Source organism: Onthophagus taurus, chromosome 11 (genome assembly GCF_036711975.1).
Source record: "Onthophagus taurus isolate NC chromosome 11, IU_Otau_3.0, whole genome shotgun sequence".
Taxonomy (NCBI): Eukaryota; Metazoa; Arthropoda; class Insecta; order Coleoptera; family Scarabaeidae; genus Onthophagus; species Onthophagus taurus.
In genome coordinates, this window is record NC_091976.1 from 19,088,134 (window position 1) to 19,105,917 (window position 17,784).

General features: G+C 33.8%; 1 protein-coding gene across 2 annotated transcripts in view; it reads right to left on the bottom strand.

Moving 5' to 3' along the window:
* The window catches only part of LOC111424114 (out at first), a 149,586-nt gene that overhangs the window by 82,746 nt on the left and 49,056 nt on the right, over window positions 1–17,784 (bottom strand). The window contains exon 1 of one of the 2 annotated variants that reach the window (XM_071199798.1): window positions 14,222–14,417. The exons of the other annotated variant lie outside the window; for it this stretch is intronic. Coding sequence (XP_071055899.1) covers window positions 14,222–14,281 — 60 coding nt within the window. The 5' untranslated portion in view covers window positions 14,282–14,417. Of the gene's footprint in view, window positions 1–14,221; window positions 14,418–17,784 lie in introns of those variants that run through there. 2 annotated transcript variants of the gene reach the window in all.

Sequence of the window (17,784 nt, forward strand, 5' to 3'; positions counted from 1 at the left end):
CACCAAATAATGCATAAAATATACACCACTCTTTCTAGGACGTGTATATCTCCAAGTACTTTTGGTTATTAATGAAATTTTTAAGTTTGTGTTTTACTGTCATCATTTGTTCTTCTTACAATTTAATATCATAGCAAATTATAGAAACTTTTCAGTGATGATTATGATCTCTTCTTATCTCTTTAGACTTTTGTAAAATCTATAGTGTTGGATCGTCTTTTCGTGCACCCATCCTGTATATCATATAGAATGTCTTAACTATTTAGACCATTATATAGCCAATACCATTCAAGTCCGATTTCCATTTTCACTCTGATTCCCATTTAGATGCAGAACAAGGCTAATTTCTTATCAACATAAGCTCATATAACCCATATAACCCATACACATACATACAAGTGTTTACATCAATTAGAACGATCTTTATAGGAGGAGTTAAGCGCTTGAAGAGATATTGTTTGGTTATGATTTATAATCAATTAACAATCATAGATTAACCCGTTAATGCATATCATCCGTTTGAACGGATCGCCGAATTTTGGGTCACGTTCTGTTTCTAAATATAACATAAAACGGTTGGAAACTGTTTCTGCGTAACTACACATTATGTGCCTTTTAGTGTATTAATCATTTCAAAATCAAGTATTTTTCGTGTATCTTTAGAAGGAATGATGTTTTCTAGAATTAATTTAATCGTTTTGTAATAGTACGTATTCTTTACAAGTGTAATTAAAAACAAATTTGAAAAGGTGTTATTAGCAATAAGTTACATGCCTTTTCTGTTATCTCGCATTTGTTGAGGTAAATGGTGTTTGTATATATTTGTATAAATATGTAAAAGTTAATAGGCTCAGCTTGCATTAACTCATTGCAAGTTTGGAAAAAGATAATCATCTACAGAGGTTAGATGTTTGTGCTACTCTTCAAAAATATAAGGTGGAGAAATTGTGTGTGGTGATAGTAATAAAACCCATGACGAGTAGTGGTCAATTTTGAACAATTTCAGATGAAAAATGTTACTCACCATCCAGAATAAAGCGGTGAAACCAATTTTGTCAAAAAGTGAAGTTTATCATATAGGGAGTATATGATAAAAAGCAAGAAATTCTTTACGCTATACATCTGAAGAGGAATTGACGGTTGTTACAAGAATTAATCATTATAGCTTAAAGTTTGTCCTCAACGACTTGTGTTCTTTATCATAATTTATCCTCTAAGGAGCTAAGCGGTAACAGCATCTCTGTTAGCCATTGAACTAAGGAAGGAACTAACGGGAACTAAGCATACAATAATGATAATACCTAATCGCTGCAATGATATAAACATATCAAAAGATTGGTAACAGAATAATTATAATTTTACTATATTATACTTCTAAATTTCTTTATAATGTCCCTCTTGCGACATATTCATAGCTACAGTTTTATTTAGAAATATTCGATTCTGGTCAGGAGACTTTCCCAAATCATAACGTCCCGCCATAATAGGCAACAGACCGGAAGAGTGCTAAGTACATTATCCGCATTATGTGGTGCATTCACATACTGCTTAATCCTTATAGTACACATACTACTGTAGCTAGCTTTTGTTTGCAAAACAGACAATATACGATATTACTGATAGATTCAAAGTAAAAATTTTTGCATTCATCAATATTACAAGAAAAAAAAACAACAGCGTTTTCAGGATTAGCAACATTCAGTATACGTTGATAACTACACAAAAATATACTCCTAAAGCACAGCAAATTATTCCCATTGTACTTTTATAATCTTCTTTCTCGTTCTTGTACCTCAGCAGTAGGTATGCTGCTGCAATTGTCAGATTTGGATTGCTCATTTTCACACCAATTAAACACATGTATACTTACCCCATATGTAACTACACACCTCTTTTTGAAGGGGAGCTTCTTCGTGGTGTCCGATGTTTTCTTTCATAATAATTACGCTTGTAGCTCTTGCTTGATACCTGGCAAGTTTTGCAATATCTTATATTGAAAGTTTGCTGCTGTATTACATGCATTTCTGTAGTAAGTAAAATATCAATCTTCTATGTAATCACCGTTAGTGATCCAGGTGACTATCCTAACATTTTGCGGCTAACTCTAATGTAAATATTAGAATGGTTTTGAAGCCTTTCTCAAACGTGTTAAACTTATCTAATAATTCTTTGGCCATATGTTAAGTTATAGTTTTCGTTGTATTAGAAGGATAACGTGACTTAAATACAGTTTTATTTTAATCTTGATTACCTGATGTTGCTTGAGCATATGATGTGAGCTGATGTTGCAATAACTTGAAAATATATCGGTACGTTTTGAAAAACGTGACCATAAACCATATACTTGGGAGTCGTATTGGAAACCCAAATATCTTACATAGACTTTCTCAACTATCTTCACTTATGAAGAAAAACTAATGCCCATTTATGCAAGCTATCATAAAAGTTACCCATAAGTCTATGTCATTCATCTGTATGAATCTATATGAAAATAGTACAATTGATAAGTACTATACTAGTAATAAGACTGATGAACACCAGAAGGTAAAATTTATTAACAACTAAATGTGTCCAAGTCGCTGCTTACGCAAGCGATAATGACGTTATGTGTAGAAGAGCTGAGACAGCCCAGAAAGTGTATTCCGAAAGGAAGAGACATACCATACGGGTTCAATTGGAAACCAATACACAAAAATAAAGATATCGATACAGACAAGATCTATGTGCTTTGCAGTAGACTTCAAGGACTGCAATGATGAAAGGACCAAAAGGAAGCCTTAACACTAGAATGCATAGGAAGAGACTAATTTCAACTATAGTATATTAATTGGTTGGAAACATTGGTTCAAGTGAACTAAGTAGCTTGATCCTGGTGTAATGAAGTGACTGAAGAGATGTATTTTGGAAACAATGAGATCAGCATTGTTTACTGCATTTTACGATTAATAATTTATAATTTATAAAATAACTAGTAAACAACCACTAATTAGTAGACAGTTTTTAGATAAAACTTTAATTAAACTGTACTACAAATTTGTATGTTGATGTTGTGTAACATCAATTACTTACCGTTGACCCGCTTTAGGGTGTTCATGGAAGTGTATTACATTAGACGGCGACGCAACGGCAACATTTAAATATAAATATTCTCTCTTTGCTTAAAAAAGTTCGTTACAAAAGTAATTAAAAAGAATTCAGTAAATGATGTTGTATCTTGTTTACAACTAACTCCCTGGCATATAAATAATGAATATATTTATCACTACACATCGGACATATCGAACGCTGTTAAAACTTTCTTTCAGTATTGACTAAGCTTTTACTTCAACATGGCCAAAACTTTACCTTACTATTTTATCTCATGTCTAGGTAATGAGATTGACAAATTTTCATTAACCCAATTGTTAGTTTCGTTTCACAAGCTTTGTACAATTTTAGATTGTGTAACGGTAATGCGACTTTCGATTGTGGACGCAAGGGCAAAAAGATCGAGGGGAAAGACGAAGAAGCACATTTCGTTCCTATTTTCAACACTGTGAAGAAGTCTTCTACTGGCGAGTGGAACTTCAAAGTCAACAATTAGACAAGTTTGTACCATTCACCGGTACTTCGTTTGTGCCAAGCAAATCTGCCGTAACGGTCATCAAACAGTTAATCGATAATAACTAATGGGACCATTTCGCTGGGACGACTCAATTCATCTCAGTCTTTTTTGTACACACTGTACCGGACTATAAAGGTTATCTCATCTTGTTTATATATTTTAGTACCTCCACAGTTAATCCAGGAATTGACAATTAGAATTTAACAATTTGAAGGGAACTCTTTGTTATCCATAACCGGACGATCAGAGAAAAAAGAGACATCATCATTCTTCCAGTAGACAAAGGGAATGACAACGAGCTCATAGACAGGAAAGAATACGACAAGATGACGAGCCTGCAACAAGATGATAAAAACGAGAAGATGAAATCAACAGAAATTCCAGCAGAGAACAGAGAAGTTTATTTGTGCAGGCTCCAATACCACCAAGAATTTATGTATTACTTAGAATCTATAAACCAGATATTATCAGTGCCATAAATTCTCCGTACCAGCTTCCAAGCTCCTTGCCAAGATTCTGTCTTCTTTTACAAATAAAACAAAATCATATGTATGAAAAGTTAGATTACCAGGATATACCGGTAAGTTTCGATGATCTTTGAGGAGTACAGTTTATCGACATATTTTAGCTGGAAGGAAGAATTCTACGAGCAATGCGAAGAAGCAGCCATGGAATCACCTTGGTTATCGGTAATTGCCAATTTCTACATGAATACGTTTGAAGAAGAAGCATCATGAAAGAGTCCGTGGAAACCAAAACTATGGTTTCGTTACGTGGATGACACCTTTGTGATCTGGCAGTATGGACAAAGAGCGTCTCCAGTTGTTCCTAGACCACCTAAACGCACTACAATGACTATTTCATTCATATCGTTAACAGCCAATAAGAATTCGCGGTTTTCCGTCAATTGCGAGTATTTCAGCGGTTATTTGGCCGTAACCATGGAGAACGATAATACGAACCTTTGTATTATCGCTAGTTTGACATTTAATTAATTTCGAGACATCCATGCATGTTTCCATAACAATCAATGTAATTTATTAAAAAAATATAAAAATTCTAAAAATATGTATATTTTTTATTCATGAAATAGTCTAGCCATATACAACACGACAATCGAAAATACTCGAATCTCGACGTATTGCCTTAAAAAACACCACTGGACCTTCGGTCTCGTGGTGTTTCAGGCAATACGTCTCGTATTATCGAGTATTTTCGATCGTCTTCTTGTATAATATATGATAATAGTCAGAAAAAGTCCGCGCATATCTGAGCTTATGATACAAATGCGTTTATTGACTTTTTCCTGAATTATATTTTCTGTACTATTCGAAACAATTCACAACAAAATTCTTTGATCTTATAACTATTCAATACTTTTTCGGTATCAGCATGTAGTAATATAAACTATAACCAATTCTATCGTAATTATTTGCAATCGTACAATAAGCATAAAAGAATATAATACGCAACTGAAACAGATTGTCACGCCAATATATACGTTAGTTCATATTAATAACATTGATAGGGGGAAATGATAAACCAGACAAAATTATGACCATGAGGATTATTAATAACTGCCTATTTATTATCCGATGGTTTTAATTTATTTGCGATTTCGATTAAATAATGCGACACATACACGCTTTAAAGCACACGCGAACAGAAACACACACCAACTCATTTACTCCCTCATACAGGTACGTGATTTAATTTTAAATATTACGTTTCGTCCAGGATCGATTTTAGGTTTTGATTTGCATACAATTTCGATCACAAATTCTCTTATGTCAAATTTACGCGCATGTTTGATCTGGTTGTGTCAGGACTTTGCGCAACGAAAACCCGTTTGTGATTGAACCAGATCAATTTCTCTACCTCTAGCGTGATATCACAATAATGTTATGTATTGTGTGTATAGTTGACGTTGTTATGTCGGTAATTTTCGATATGGATGTTAATAAAGTCTTAATTAATTGATTTTTATTTTAATAAAGATAAACGGGGTTATAAAAGATTTTAAAGAGTGAAGGAAAAGTTTTGATGAGTACTTGAACTAGTCGCTCACGCAAACATAGCAAGGTGGTCCCCGTGCGGAAGCACTTTTCATAAATTTTCATTTAACAACACTGCTCCTATGAGACCGGCCATAATTTCAGCTCTCCAACACATAAAAGTAGTCATCAAACATTCCGAATGTAAAACTTTATTCCGCTACATATGATTTATTGCTCCCCGCTTTACGATATTGTCCACCTCGTATCCTACATTTCTTGAATATTCCATAAACACTCATTTTTCCGAAACAATTTTTTTAGCTTATACCAAATAAAAAACAACACGCAATATCTACAAAAGCATAATTGCGTGTTTCACCATGATAATTCGTTTAGAGTTTTGTTAATGGATTTCACTGCGAGTCAGGTCATTCATCATAACAAGAAAAAGCGAAGGGGAAGCGAAAGCGGCCTCAGCTTCAAGTCATTATGGTTATTATTATTTTTGGTACGTTTAGCAGATCATTACCGGTGCTATCCTCGGGAATAAACTGAAAGGAGGCGCTGGGAGAAAAGGGGCTAATGCAAACAACTCCGCGAAATGTCAAACGCAAAATTCAGACGAATTTATTTTGCAATCTCTCATCCCTTTAAGCCGTTTGTTAGCTCGCCTCGCGGTTCTTTTATTACCCCTCTTGTTGCTGATAAATCCGAGGAAATGGTTGTTTTATGAAGTGAGATTTACTTTTGATGCTCGACTACGGTGTCTTTAAGGGTGAAATAATGAAAAACCTTGCACAATTAAATTTAAATGCTGATTTGTGAACATTCTTTGAACGTCTTCATTGTGTGACAATGTAGTTTTGGGTCACCCGTTCGGAATAAATTTTAATATTCATCACCTGCTTTGTATACACAAATTTCGGGCGCGCAAACGCGAGTAGAACCGGTGCATACATTTAACAGCAACAACGCCGACACAATATATCACCGGCGGCTGTTAAATTAATGTCAAACGGCCGATGATATATTGCTAAAAATTTTATACGGTACCCGTTCAAATTTAAACAATAAAACCTTATCGAACGGCGACATTTTTACCTATACATCGGGACTTTTTCGATCATAACTCGGCTATTAAGTACACATAACCGAATTTTTGAAATTCCTAATATCCGGTGTATTCAACGTTCAACAAAAAAGGTAAAAAGAAAAATGAATGAAAAAATTCGTGATTCAATAAAAACAAAAAAAAGTGAACGATGCCGGTCGAAAGCTTTTTAATTTCCGCCCGACACTTAGACACCACTAAATTATACCCTGAGCAAGCTAACTATCGCGTGAGATCGTTAATCCTCCACTTTTACTCGATTTCAACAAAACTCCTTCAGGCGTCAATAGCAGAACCTTACTTCTTTTAAAAGGAACGGTCGTTTTTCAACCGATTCAAATGGACGTTAAGAAAAAAAATGATAAAAATAAAATTTTAAAAATATCTTCGATAATAATATTAACAGTGTTATAACCCAAAATGGTATAAAATGATGTTATAGAGAGAGATATAGAAGACCTGTCCTCACCAAATTGAGTCACGCTTCTACTATAAACCAAAAGTGCTTTAGAATTTGCTCCGGGAAATGTCTTATGGGTGAAGTGTAGATTATTCCTGTACGGACAAGTTATATGATTTTTACTCATCACAAATTTTATGAACAATCTTAAAAAATCTAATTCAATTTTAAAATGTTAAACATTAAATTTACATTTTGAATATGTGAAGAGATATAGAGTTTCATCAGCTTTTATCATTGATTGGTACATAAAATCAGTGCGAAATGGGTCGTTGAAGCTCGGGGTAAAAGTTTCCGGGTTCGATGGAATGCGCCGTCGTTTCGCCTTCGAGACAAAATAATGAGATACGGATCTTTTTACGAGAAACTCTCTCGCACCTGTGGTCGATGAATGAGAACTGAGTGCTATGCGGTGAAAACTAAAATGATAGGAAAGTAAGATCCGAATTCGTCGGTTTCCATAGAAATTGAAAAGTTTTAGATATCTCCAGCAGAGTTCTTCAACGTAAAATGTCACAACTTTTGTAACTGCACAAGAAAAATTTGTTCAACACTTTGTACTTAGTTTTTAAAAGGATATCGTAAATGTAATATTTTTAAGTAACTTCTTTCAATTTAATACTTTTAATACAAACCTTTATAAAAACTTTGTTATTTATTTTATGTTTGATATGTTTATGTATATTTTGTGTAATTACGACTTCATTTAAGCTTGATGTAATTATTTTCCTAAAGGATTCTTCTTGTATAACCCAAAATACTAGATAATATCACAAATTCTATATCAAATGTATAAAGTAACATGATTAAAATACTATAACTTATAAGGTATCTACTGCGTTCTATTACAAATTGCAAGCATATCAAATTTGCTGATACCGGTTCTTGAACATCGTGGATATTTTATTCGCGAATATATGCAGATAATGTAGTAACTTGTACCAACCCTATTACTAAAGCTATTTGCATACAATCGGATATTATTAATGGTTTGCGACAACTGGTTTCAATTGGTCTAGCAATAGAGAAGGAATAATGCCTAGAAACTCTGACAAGAAGTTAATTTCAAAAAGATTTTTGGCTCATTCAGTATTATTACACGTTTTCACATAGCTCAACAATCATTTACGTACCAAGCAACATACCACGTAATATGGTGTTGGATATTGTAGGATTCCCGTCTGGAATTAATCGAAGCTTTTATGATACCAAATTAAGAACATCCTCAAACATCTACGTCATCTATATAAAATTGGACAACACATATTGCAGCGCCTCGGTCTTATTTGACCTCAGCTAGACATAAGAAGGAGAATTGCATGTTCTTCTTCTTAGAGTCCGTTTAAGCCAAGATCGTTTGTGGCCGATAAGATAGATAACGTATCGTTCGGTTCAACTTGGGATATATAAATTGAATTGGTGACAGGTAGATATCAAACTATTCATCAAACGAAGCACTATACTTACCTTTCAACCTCAGTTTTAGCTCAATACTTATTTCATTTGTGCCAAGAAAAAGTCATCCTCAAATATCTATTCTATCAATACAAAATTGGACAACACATATTGTAGCGCCTCGGTCTTATGTGACCTCAGCTAGACATAAGAAGGAGAATTGCATGTTCTTCTTCTTAGAGTCCGTTTAAGCCAAGATCGTTTGTGGCCGATAAGATAGATAACGTATCGTTCGGTTCAACTTGGGATATATAAATTGAATTGGTGACAGGTAGATATCAAACTATTCATCAAACGAAGCACTATACTTACCTTTCAACCTCAGTTTTAGCTCAATACTTATTTCATTTGTGCCAAGAAAAAGTCATCCTCAAATATCTATTCTATCAATACAAAATTGGACAACACATATTGTAGCGCCTCGGTCTTATGTGACCTCAGCTAGACATAAGAAGGAGAATTGCATGTTCTCCTTCTTATAGCCCGTTTAAGCCGAGACCGTTTGTAGCCGAGGAGCTACAATTTTTACCACATCAATGCAAAATTGGATACCATAATGCAACGCCTCGGTTGCAATCAACCTCAGCTAGTCTTGGTAAGGAGAATTTATAACTATGCCTAACTAAGCGAAGGAACTAAGTATGTTCATTAAGTAATAAGATAGTTTTAAAAGTCAAAAAACTTGCAAAACTTCAACAGGCATATGACAAGACAACCCAAATTTCTTAGCCGTGTGTGTCGTTTGATATTTACTAACAACTTGATTCTGTTAACATTCAAAGTCAACACCCGGTAAGATAGTATTAGCACAAAGAGCAAATCTCCAAAGTAAGTTTTTATTATGATCATACCTGTAAATAGTGTAGTTTTTCAGCTTGTTAATAGGAGTCGTCACATCAATGAGATTTTCGAACGAAGTACTTTTCCTCGCAGATGTTGTGAATCTGAGTGTCAAAGTGTGACTATCTTTGCTTACTACGCAAGGATGGTATCAGTTTTACAGTCTAGTAAGGGGTATGTTCCACCGCTTCCTTCCAAATTGTCGGATTATTGCTGACTAAGAATGACAACGAGCACCATCTTTGGTTGATACAGCGGTGAGAGACACAAGTCTTTGTAACTCATTCAACTCCAGAGCAACGCAGCCCCGAAGCAACAAACCCAAAAAAATACGGCTTACAAGAGATTGAGGAGCAGGCACACGACGCTTCTAATCACGCACGTCAAACCCTAAATCCATAAAACAGAGTAGTTCGTGAAGTAAAATGTCTCAATGGGATTACAATAAAAAAAAGGTTTATCACTAAAATTATAGATTGCAATGAGGAAAGGATGAGGGAAAAAAAGCGGGTGGTTTCGTTCCAACTTCAAAAAATAAACACAAACACCGACGATCTAACAAGATCCTGTATAACGTCAGAAAGATGGAAAGGAGCTTCTGGCGTATTCTAAGGCCCTGACCAGGTGAGCCAAAACTAAGCATTCTCATCAAAATAAGGCTTAAGATCGTTGGCGAGCCAACACCCAACAGGATGTCCCTTCTCGTCTACTAACCTAAATTTTACATAAAAAGAATTCACTCAGAGGAACCTCTATTAGAGGTACCTTTGGACGACATCGATGATATCGTCTTTGAACCCAGATTCACAAATTTAAGCAATACCCCCTCTCTGAGGAAGATGCTAAGGTTCTTAATCTCGGTTTTAAATTTTCTATTCCAAATATAATAAAACCAATTGATTTGGCAATAAAACTTGAATCACAATTACTCTTTGACAAAAACATAAAACATATCTTTGACGAGAATAATAAAATAATAAAAAACATTAACATAGCCCCAACATAATACAAAGTAGGAAGAAACATTCTCAATAACACAAAAAAATTAAAAGATAAAATAAACCAAAACAACCTAACTGTTACCATAGCAGATAAAGGGGCCGGAATTGTAATAATCGATAGTGATACATACATATCAAAAACCTTAAATTTCTTCAAACAGAACAACATTGTAAAAATCAAAAATAACCCCACTACAACATACAATAACAAATTGAGAAAGATAATAAGAGACAACTCCCAATTTCTCAAAAGGTTCAATATAAAAACATCAAACGCCTTAGAGATGAATCCCATAATACCTTCCCTTAAGAGCTTGATAAAGCTGCACAAACCTGAAAAAAGTATAAGACCCATAATAGGTAACATCAACTCTCCTACCAACAGATTGGCTAAAATTATACAGATCTACCTGCACAATCAATTTCAAAAAAGTTTTAAACACTATAAAAAACTCTACCGAATTGATACAAAGACTATCAGAATTTAAACTGGAAAAAAATTGCAAACTGATCTCCTTTGATATCACGAACTTATATTCTAACGTCCCAATAAAACCAACAATTGATATCATTAAGGAACAACTCGTCTTAAATAATAAAGACGAACTCGATATCATTGAAATTGATAGCTTTCTAAGCGTACTAGACCTCACCTGCAGACAAAACTTCTTCCTATTTAATGGCCAATTTTATAAAATGAACGACGGACTCCCTATGGGATCACCCTTATCTGGAATCATGTCAGATATATATGTCAACAATTTCGAAGACGAACTTTTCTCAGAAAAATACAAACCTTTTACACAATACATAAAATTTTACGCTCGTTATGTTGATGACATTTTTATAATCTATAATGGCAACAAAGCTATCCTCAGGGCGCTTCACAACATCTTCGACAACAGCTCCAACCTGAACTTTACAATGGAAACGGAAAACCAATGCACACTTAATTTTCTCGACCTTAAGATCATAAGAAACCCTATTACCAGCCTCCTGGAATTCAGCATTTTTAGGAAACAAACTTTCACAGATACAGTTATCCCTAAAAACTCCTACAACTGTAACCAACATAAACAAGCAAATTTCCGTTTTCTTTTTAACCGTATCTACAACATCCCACTTAACACAGACAAAATAAAGACGGAGATCAGGAATATAGTCAAAATCGGTATAAATAACGGATTCAACGTAAAGGAGATACAAAGTATATATAATAGAGTCCACATATCCAGGATTAATAACATTATATTCCCACATTTTAAGACAAAGACTAAACATATAGGTATCCCCTTCCATCCACTACTTGAGCAAAAACTAAAAAGAAACCTTCTAAAATTTAACATTACTACAGCTTTCTCCTCAGATTAGTAAACTGCTCATGAATAACAAACAAAAACCTAAACATGAAGAACTCAGCGGTATATATCAAATCAACTGTTCAGACTGCCCAAAAATATACATAGGGCTAACCGGTAGGAACATCTTAACCCGTTTCAAAGAACACTCCTCTAAAGAAAACTCAGCTGTCTTTAAACATAAAAAAGAAACGTCACATAACATTCCTGCAGAAAACATAAAACTGCTGAAGAACCTTAAAAAATCGAGAGAGATGGACCTTTATGAAGAGTTACACATTAACATTAATAACAAAAAGAACATACTAATGAACGATTTCGTTGATACCAATAACAATAGACATTTTTTGAATTTCCTGTAAAAATGAAAATAACTGCCTTTTCACACATTTTCCCGATGAATAATATCAATTTAAAAACCTGTAACCCCCGCACATGCTCAATTGCACTCCACTTTTCTTATTCTATCGTGTTTTAACCTTCGATGTGATACCTGTTTTCTTCGTAAGATTGTCGCGTTGTGATTTTATTAAGAATTAAATGTTCTACAAACGGTTTTGAATGTTCAATTCCATCAAACAACCTAATTTTTGACGGTAAAGTACCTTTATTATATATTTTATAATTTTAACTCTAATTCTTTATGTTATACTTATATGTCATTTCCTGTTATTTTTTTCTTAAATTTTAGTCGTGCCAAAAGAAGAAGAATCATTAGATTCGAAACATATGTAGCACTTATTTAATAAAGAAATTTATACATCGATTCAACTTATGAACATTTATTCTACTAACCTATAATCCCAAGGAGATAACACTTTGTCTACAACATAAAGATCAAGGAATTTAGGAGCCAGCTTATTAGAATAATACTAAGAAGCATTATCTCCGCACAAAACCTATAAGAACCATCCTTCTTTTTTACCCAAAAGAATCGATGAAGACTAGATTCTAGTGCATGGTTGGATCTGGATATGTAGGTGCAAAGATCGGAAAAAGTCAATTCCGATAATAAGTGTCTGTGGTAAATCAGGAACCACCTACATATCAATAAGGGTAATCCTCCTTTCAAACCAACAAGAACCGTAACCACGCAGAGAACAGTATACATTTCAGCATTAGACGCAAATCAGACACCAACTCCCAACCAGCTCTACCAAGAATTGTGCAAGACGCATATAAGTATCAAGAAATTCTCAGAAACACTTCTTTATCCAAAATCGAAATCTTTAAATAAGGTCTCTCATCATGACCGCAACTATCTAAGACGAAATTCAGTACCGTACTAAACCATATATCAGTGAATAAACTACCGTCGATGTCACCTACTTGACTGCTTAGTGACGACCTTTGGCGTTTCCCGAAGACGAACCAGTGGTGGAAGATCATTTAGGGCAATTATCAGAAGTATAGGAGTAGAACAATCAGACTTCTTTTACGCAGAGCGCTTAAGACCAAGAAAGGCAAAGTCATAAACTAATTCATCTTTAGATAGGTAATTGGCAGTAACTCGAAGTGGTGTCATGATGATCGTCGATAAAAATCTACAAACGACAATACCAGAGCTGACAATAATCTTCAAGACCAACCACAATTAAAATTACAACAGAGACGGTAATTCAAAACAAAGACAGAAAGAAAATGAAAAACCTGAAAGAAAAATAAAATTAAACCATAATAATACAATTGATCCAGTTGGTTTAACGTAGGACGGAATAAAATCAAATCAGAAACAAATTAAAAATTGAACTGCGGAGAGAGCAGGAGGAAGCGGGCAATCATAAGGCATATCACGAATTTCATGAAACCTTGAAAACTTTGAATTGGCGTTGCACTTAGGGTTGGTACTGGGATGGGTTTTAGATGTAATTTCATTTAAGACTTTCGAGGGCCAATGAAAACCAGTTTGCGTTTTCGCTAATTGACTTGGCCCTCTTTAACTCCATTAATTATATATTAGTATTATTAGTATTATTACTATATCTACTTTATTTCGTTGAATTGATTTTTTTTTGTATTAGGTACCCTTCTTTTTTCTGTGTATAATATGGGATTAATAAATATTATTATTATTATCAAATATAAATAAAACGCAAAATAACTAAAAAATTAGGGTAACCGATTTACAAAATAATAACAAAAAAAAATAATAAAATAATCGAAAATAAAACAATTATAAAAGTTGCAAAAGTTAAATCTCTAACAATAAACATTTTATGCGTCACGGAAGGTAGATGAGCAAAAAAAACTCAAGTTCTTAAAACGTAATAAAAATTGGATAATAAAGAAGATGAAAATAATTGATTGAATGTATGAGCCTGTAAAGAAAATCCAATTAAAAACTATTCTTTCCTAAAATTGAGTCTCCCAAGTATAAAAGTTAAACCATATTCACCTTCCTATAACAATCGGCTCCACGAAAGAACGCCACGCGCCCCGATAAATCCGGAAACATCCGATGCGAGAAAAACCTTCAACGAGGTTCCTTCAAAAATTTGGGCGAGGAATACAGATCCGGCTTAATCGCGAACAGGATTTCTCTCCCAAATCGCAAAATGACACTTTTTTTAACTATCGCAACCCACGCGGGTGCGTACGAACTTGACAAATTAATTCACTACGTACGTTCAACACAACGACTTGATTACAAAAGAGGAAGAGCAAGCGTCAAGACGACTCAAGAGCGGATAACCCCACCCCTTGCGAAAATAATCGACCTTATACGAATCGATTGGTTTACTAAATGACAAGGGGTAATAGATGACGCTAACATGATTAAAAAGAAAAATAAATCGTTACACAAATAAATCACATCAAACTCGGCTTAATTAAAAAAAAATTATATACTGATAATTTATGTTAGGAGCCCCATTTTGACATAATTTATAACAATACACAAAGAAGAGCATCATCGTCAGAAAAACATCGGCAACTAGAACTGTATTTTTATTTATATCTATTCCCACCACAAGCTGAACACAGCACAATTTGACACGCCACTTCCAAAAAAAGTGATAATGTACATCATAAACTATACCATCAATTAGGTGAGACATAGTATTATTTGAAATAGTATATTATTTAAGAAAATTATCCCCAAACAGCTTAAAAACCTATTCATCAATCTGTACAAATGTACTACCATGAATGTTTAAAACAGAGAATTGTAGTTAACAAGCAAATTACAATATGCACATGTACGGTATTCAATAGTAATAGAAGATCGATTCGAGTAAGACTAGAATTGAACTGAAATTGAACAAGGTGCAGCATTTATGTACGTTTGTGAAACGATAACGCAGATATTCTAGAATGGTCGAGACAACTCGGAACATTTCCTGTACTCGTGAATGTTCGATATCGATGAGCTAAAAACGTGTAAATGATTGATAAAATGAGGGAACGCAAATAGTAATAATAATCTTTATTATCCCAACGGAAATACATTGTTTCCAAAGTGGAATAATATTAGTTAAACCTAAAATTTTGAAAGTGAAATGCACGTAGAATAAATGAGCAGTACAAAACCAGAACCACTGTACCAATGTAACATAAAACAGAAAATTACATCTGGAAAAATAATACTATGTAATAATATGTCTAAAGATTAATGAGGGAATTAAAACCTATGTTAGTATTAGCATGACTTGGCGTAACCACATCAAAAATGCAGCACTCTTATGTTCAACTGGGACAGAATATTTGAAGCATTCACTACACCCGACTTCACATCGCGCAGAAACTTCGCAGACATATTCTTTCTTCTATCTTCCAGGCTAAGGAGATTATAATGATATAAAGGGCCTGATAGTAACCAAACTCCAGAAAATGTATGAATCTAATGAACTTACGTTGTACTTTTTCTATGGTGGCGATGTGTCAAAAAAGTCGGCGACCAAACTTACAGCAATAGTCAAGTTTGCTTCGTACAAGCGTAAAGTAAAGAGTAAGGACTTCCCAAGATCATAGTACACATCGTTCCTTTTCTGGCTGTATGTCATCATCTGACACTTGAATGTATTTAGATCATTCTTTTGTTAGTACACCATAAAGAAATTTTAAAAGATCCACCATAAAGAAAGCCTATCCAGGTCTATCTGAAGCGATAAACAGTCTCGTTCACTACTAATAGTGGTAAATGATTTGAGATCATCTGCGTAAAGAAGTGCAACTGTAATGACGAGGTGCAGTTCTTTGTGCACCTCTTCACAAAGTTCTTCAAGTGATCAGATTCATAAGACGTAAGGAGATGTATAAGAAAGCCATCGCAATCAAATGTCTCCAGCTTCATCGTCAATAACGAAAGACCCAAACAGTCAATTGCCCGTTAGAAATGTATAAACTATATCAACTTGTCCACGACAGTCCAGTGCTGCTGATACATATTCAGCAAAACTTATTAGGTCAGTGGTAGCAGATTTATCACTGTGGAAACCGTGCTGACATTTCGACATTCGTGTTTGACATTGAATGTGTAGAATTCATTTTTGGACGCTATAATTTGTTCAAATAACTTTGTAAAGTTAGATGTTAAAAGATATCGATAAATATACGAAAATGTGAAAATTTACTGAATTAGTTGTTTTTTCAAGTTGTTGATGGTAAGACTAGGAAATCTGAGCATGCTACAAAACAACTATCAAGACAAAAGTTGTAGCAAATTTTATGCATAACAATATTATTCTTTTGCACTTGTGCTCTCAGACTCATAGATACAGATACATATACGAAAATGTGAAAATTTTACGAATTACTCGTTTTTCAGGATGTTGATGGTAAGACTAGGGAATCTGAGCATGTTACAAAACAACTTTTAAGACAAAAGTTGTAGCAAATTTTGTGCCTAACAATATTATTCTTTTGCACTTTTGCTCTCAGCCTCATAGATACCAATACATAGACGAAAATGTAAAAAATTGACGAATTACTTGTTTTTTCAAGTTGTTGATGATAACACTGGGGAATCTGAGCATGTTACAAAAAGAACTTTTAAGACAGAAGTTGTAACAAATTTTATGCATAACAATATTGTTCTCTTGCACTTACTCTCAGACGCATACATATCGATAAATATACGAAAATGTGAAAACTTGACGAATTACTTGTTTTTCAAGTTGTTGATGGTAATACTAGGGAATCTGAGAATGTTACAAAACAACATTTAAGACAGAAGTTGTAGCAAATTTTGTGCATAACAATATTACTCTCTTGCACTTTTGCTCTCAGACCGATAGATACCGATAAATATACGAAAATTTGACGAATTACTTGTTTTTTAAAGTTGTTGATGGTAACACTGGCGAATCTGACCCGTGCGACGATAGCAACAAACCTCCCAGCAACAAACTTTTACCCGTAATTTCCTATCTACTTTCTTAACTGATATCTTCCTTATAATTAGGGATAGCGAAAAGCTAAATGCACCACTTGAAAGCTTGAATCTTTCTCTATCTAAAACCGGGTTTTCGTCGTTTTTCAGGATGTTGATGGTAAGACTAGGGAATCTGAGCATGTTACAAAACATCTTTTAAGACAAAAGATGTAGCAAATTTTATGCATAACAATATTATTCTCTTTCGACATTCGTGTTTGATATTAAATGTGTAGAATTCAATTTTGGAAGCTACAATCTGTTCAAATAGCTTTGCAAATTCTGCTTAATTTCCATATTTTTTCAAATCAGCAACCTTGACAAAGTATCAGTTTTGTACATACACAAAGATGGAGTTTTTTGTGTATCTTATTAAATAAAGATGATGCATAATCTATCAAGAGTATTAATATATTCTCAATCTCATCAATCAAGAATCTCTTTAATAATATTTACCTATAGAGTTGTTACTCAAAATAACTTCTTTATTGTTCAATTTCAAAAACAATATTCAAATAAAATTTTGAAATAACCAAACTATCTATAAAAATAATAACAATAATGTTTTAAAAGTTAAACAAATTGAA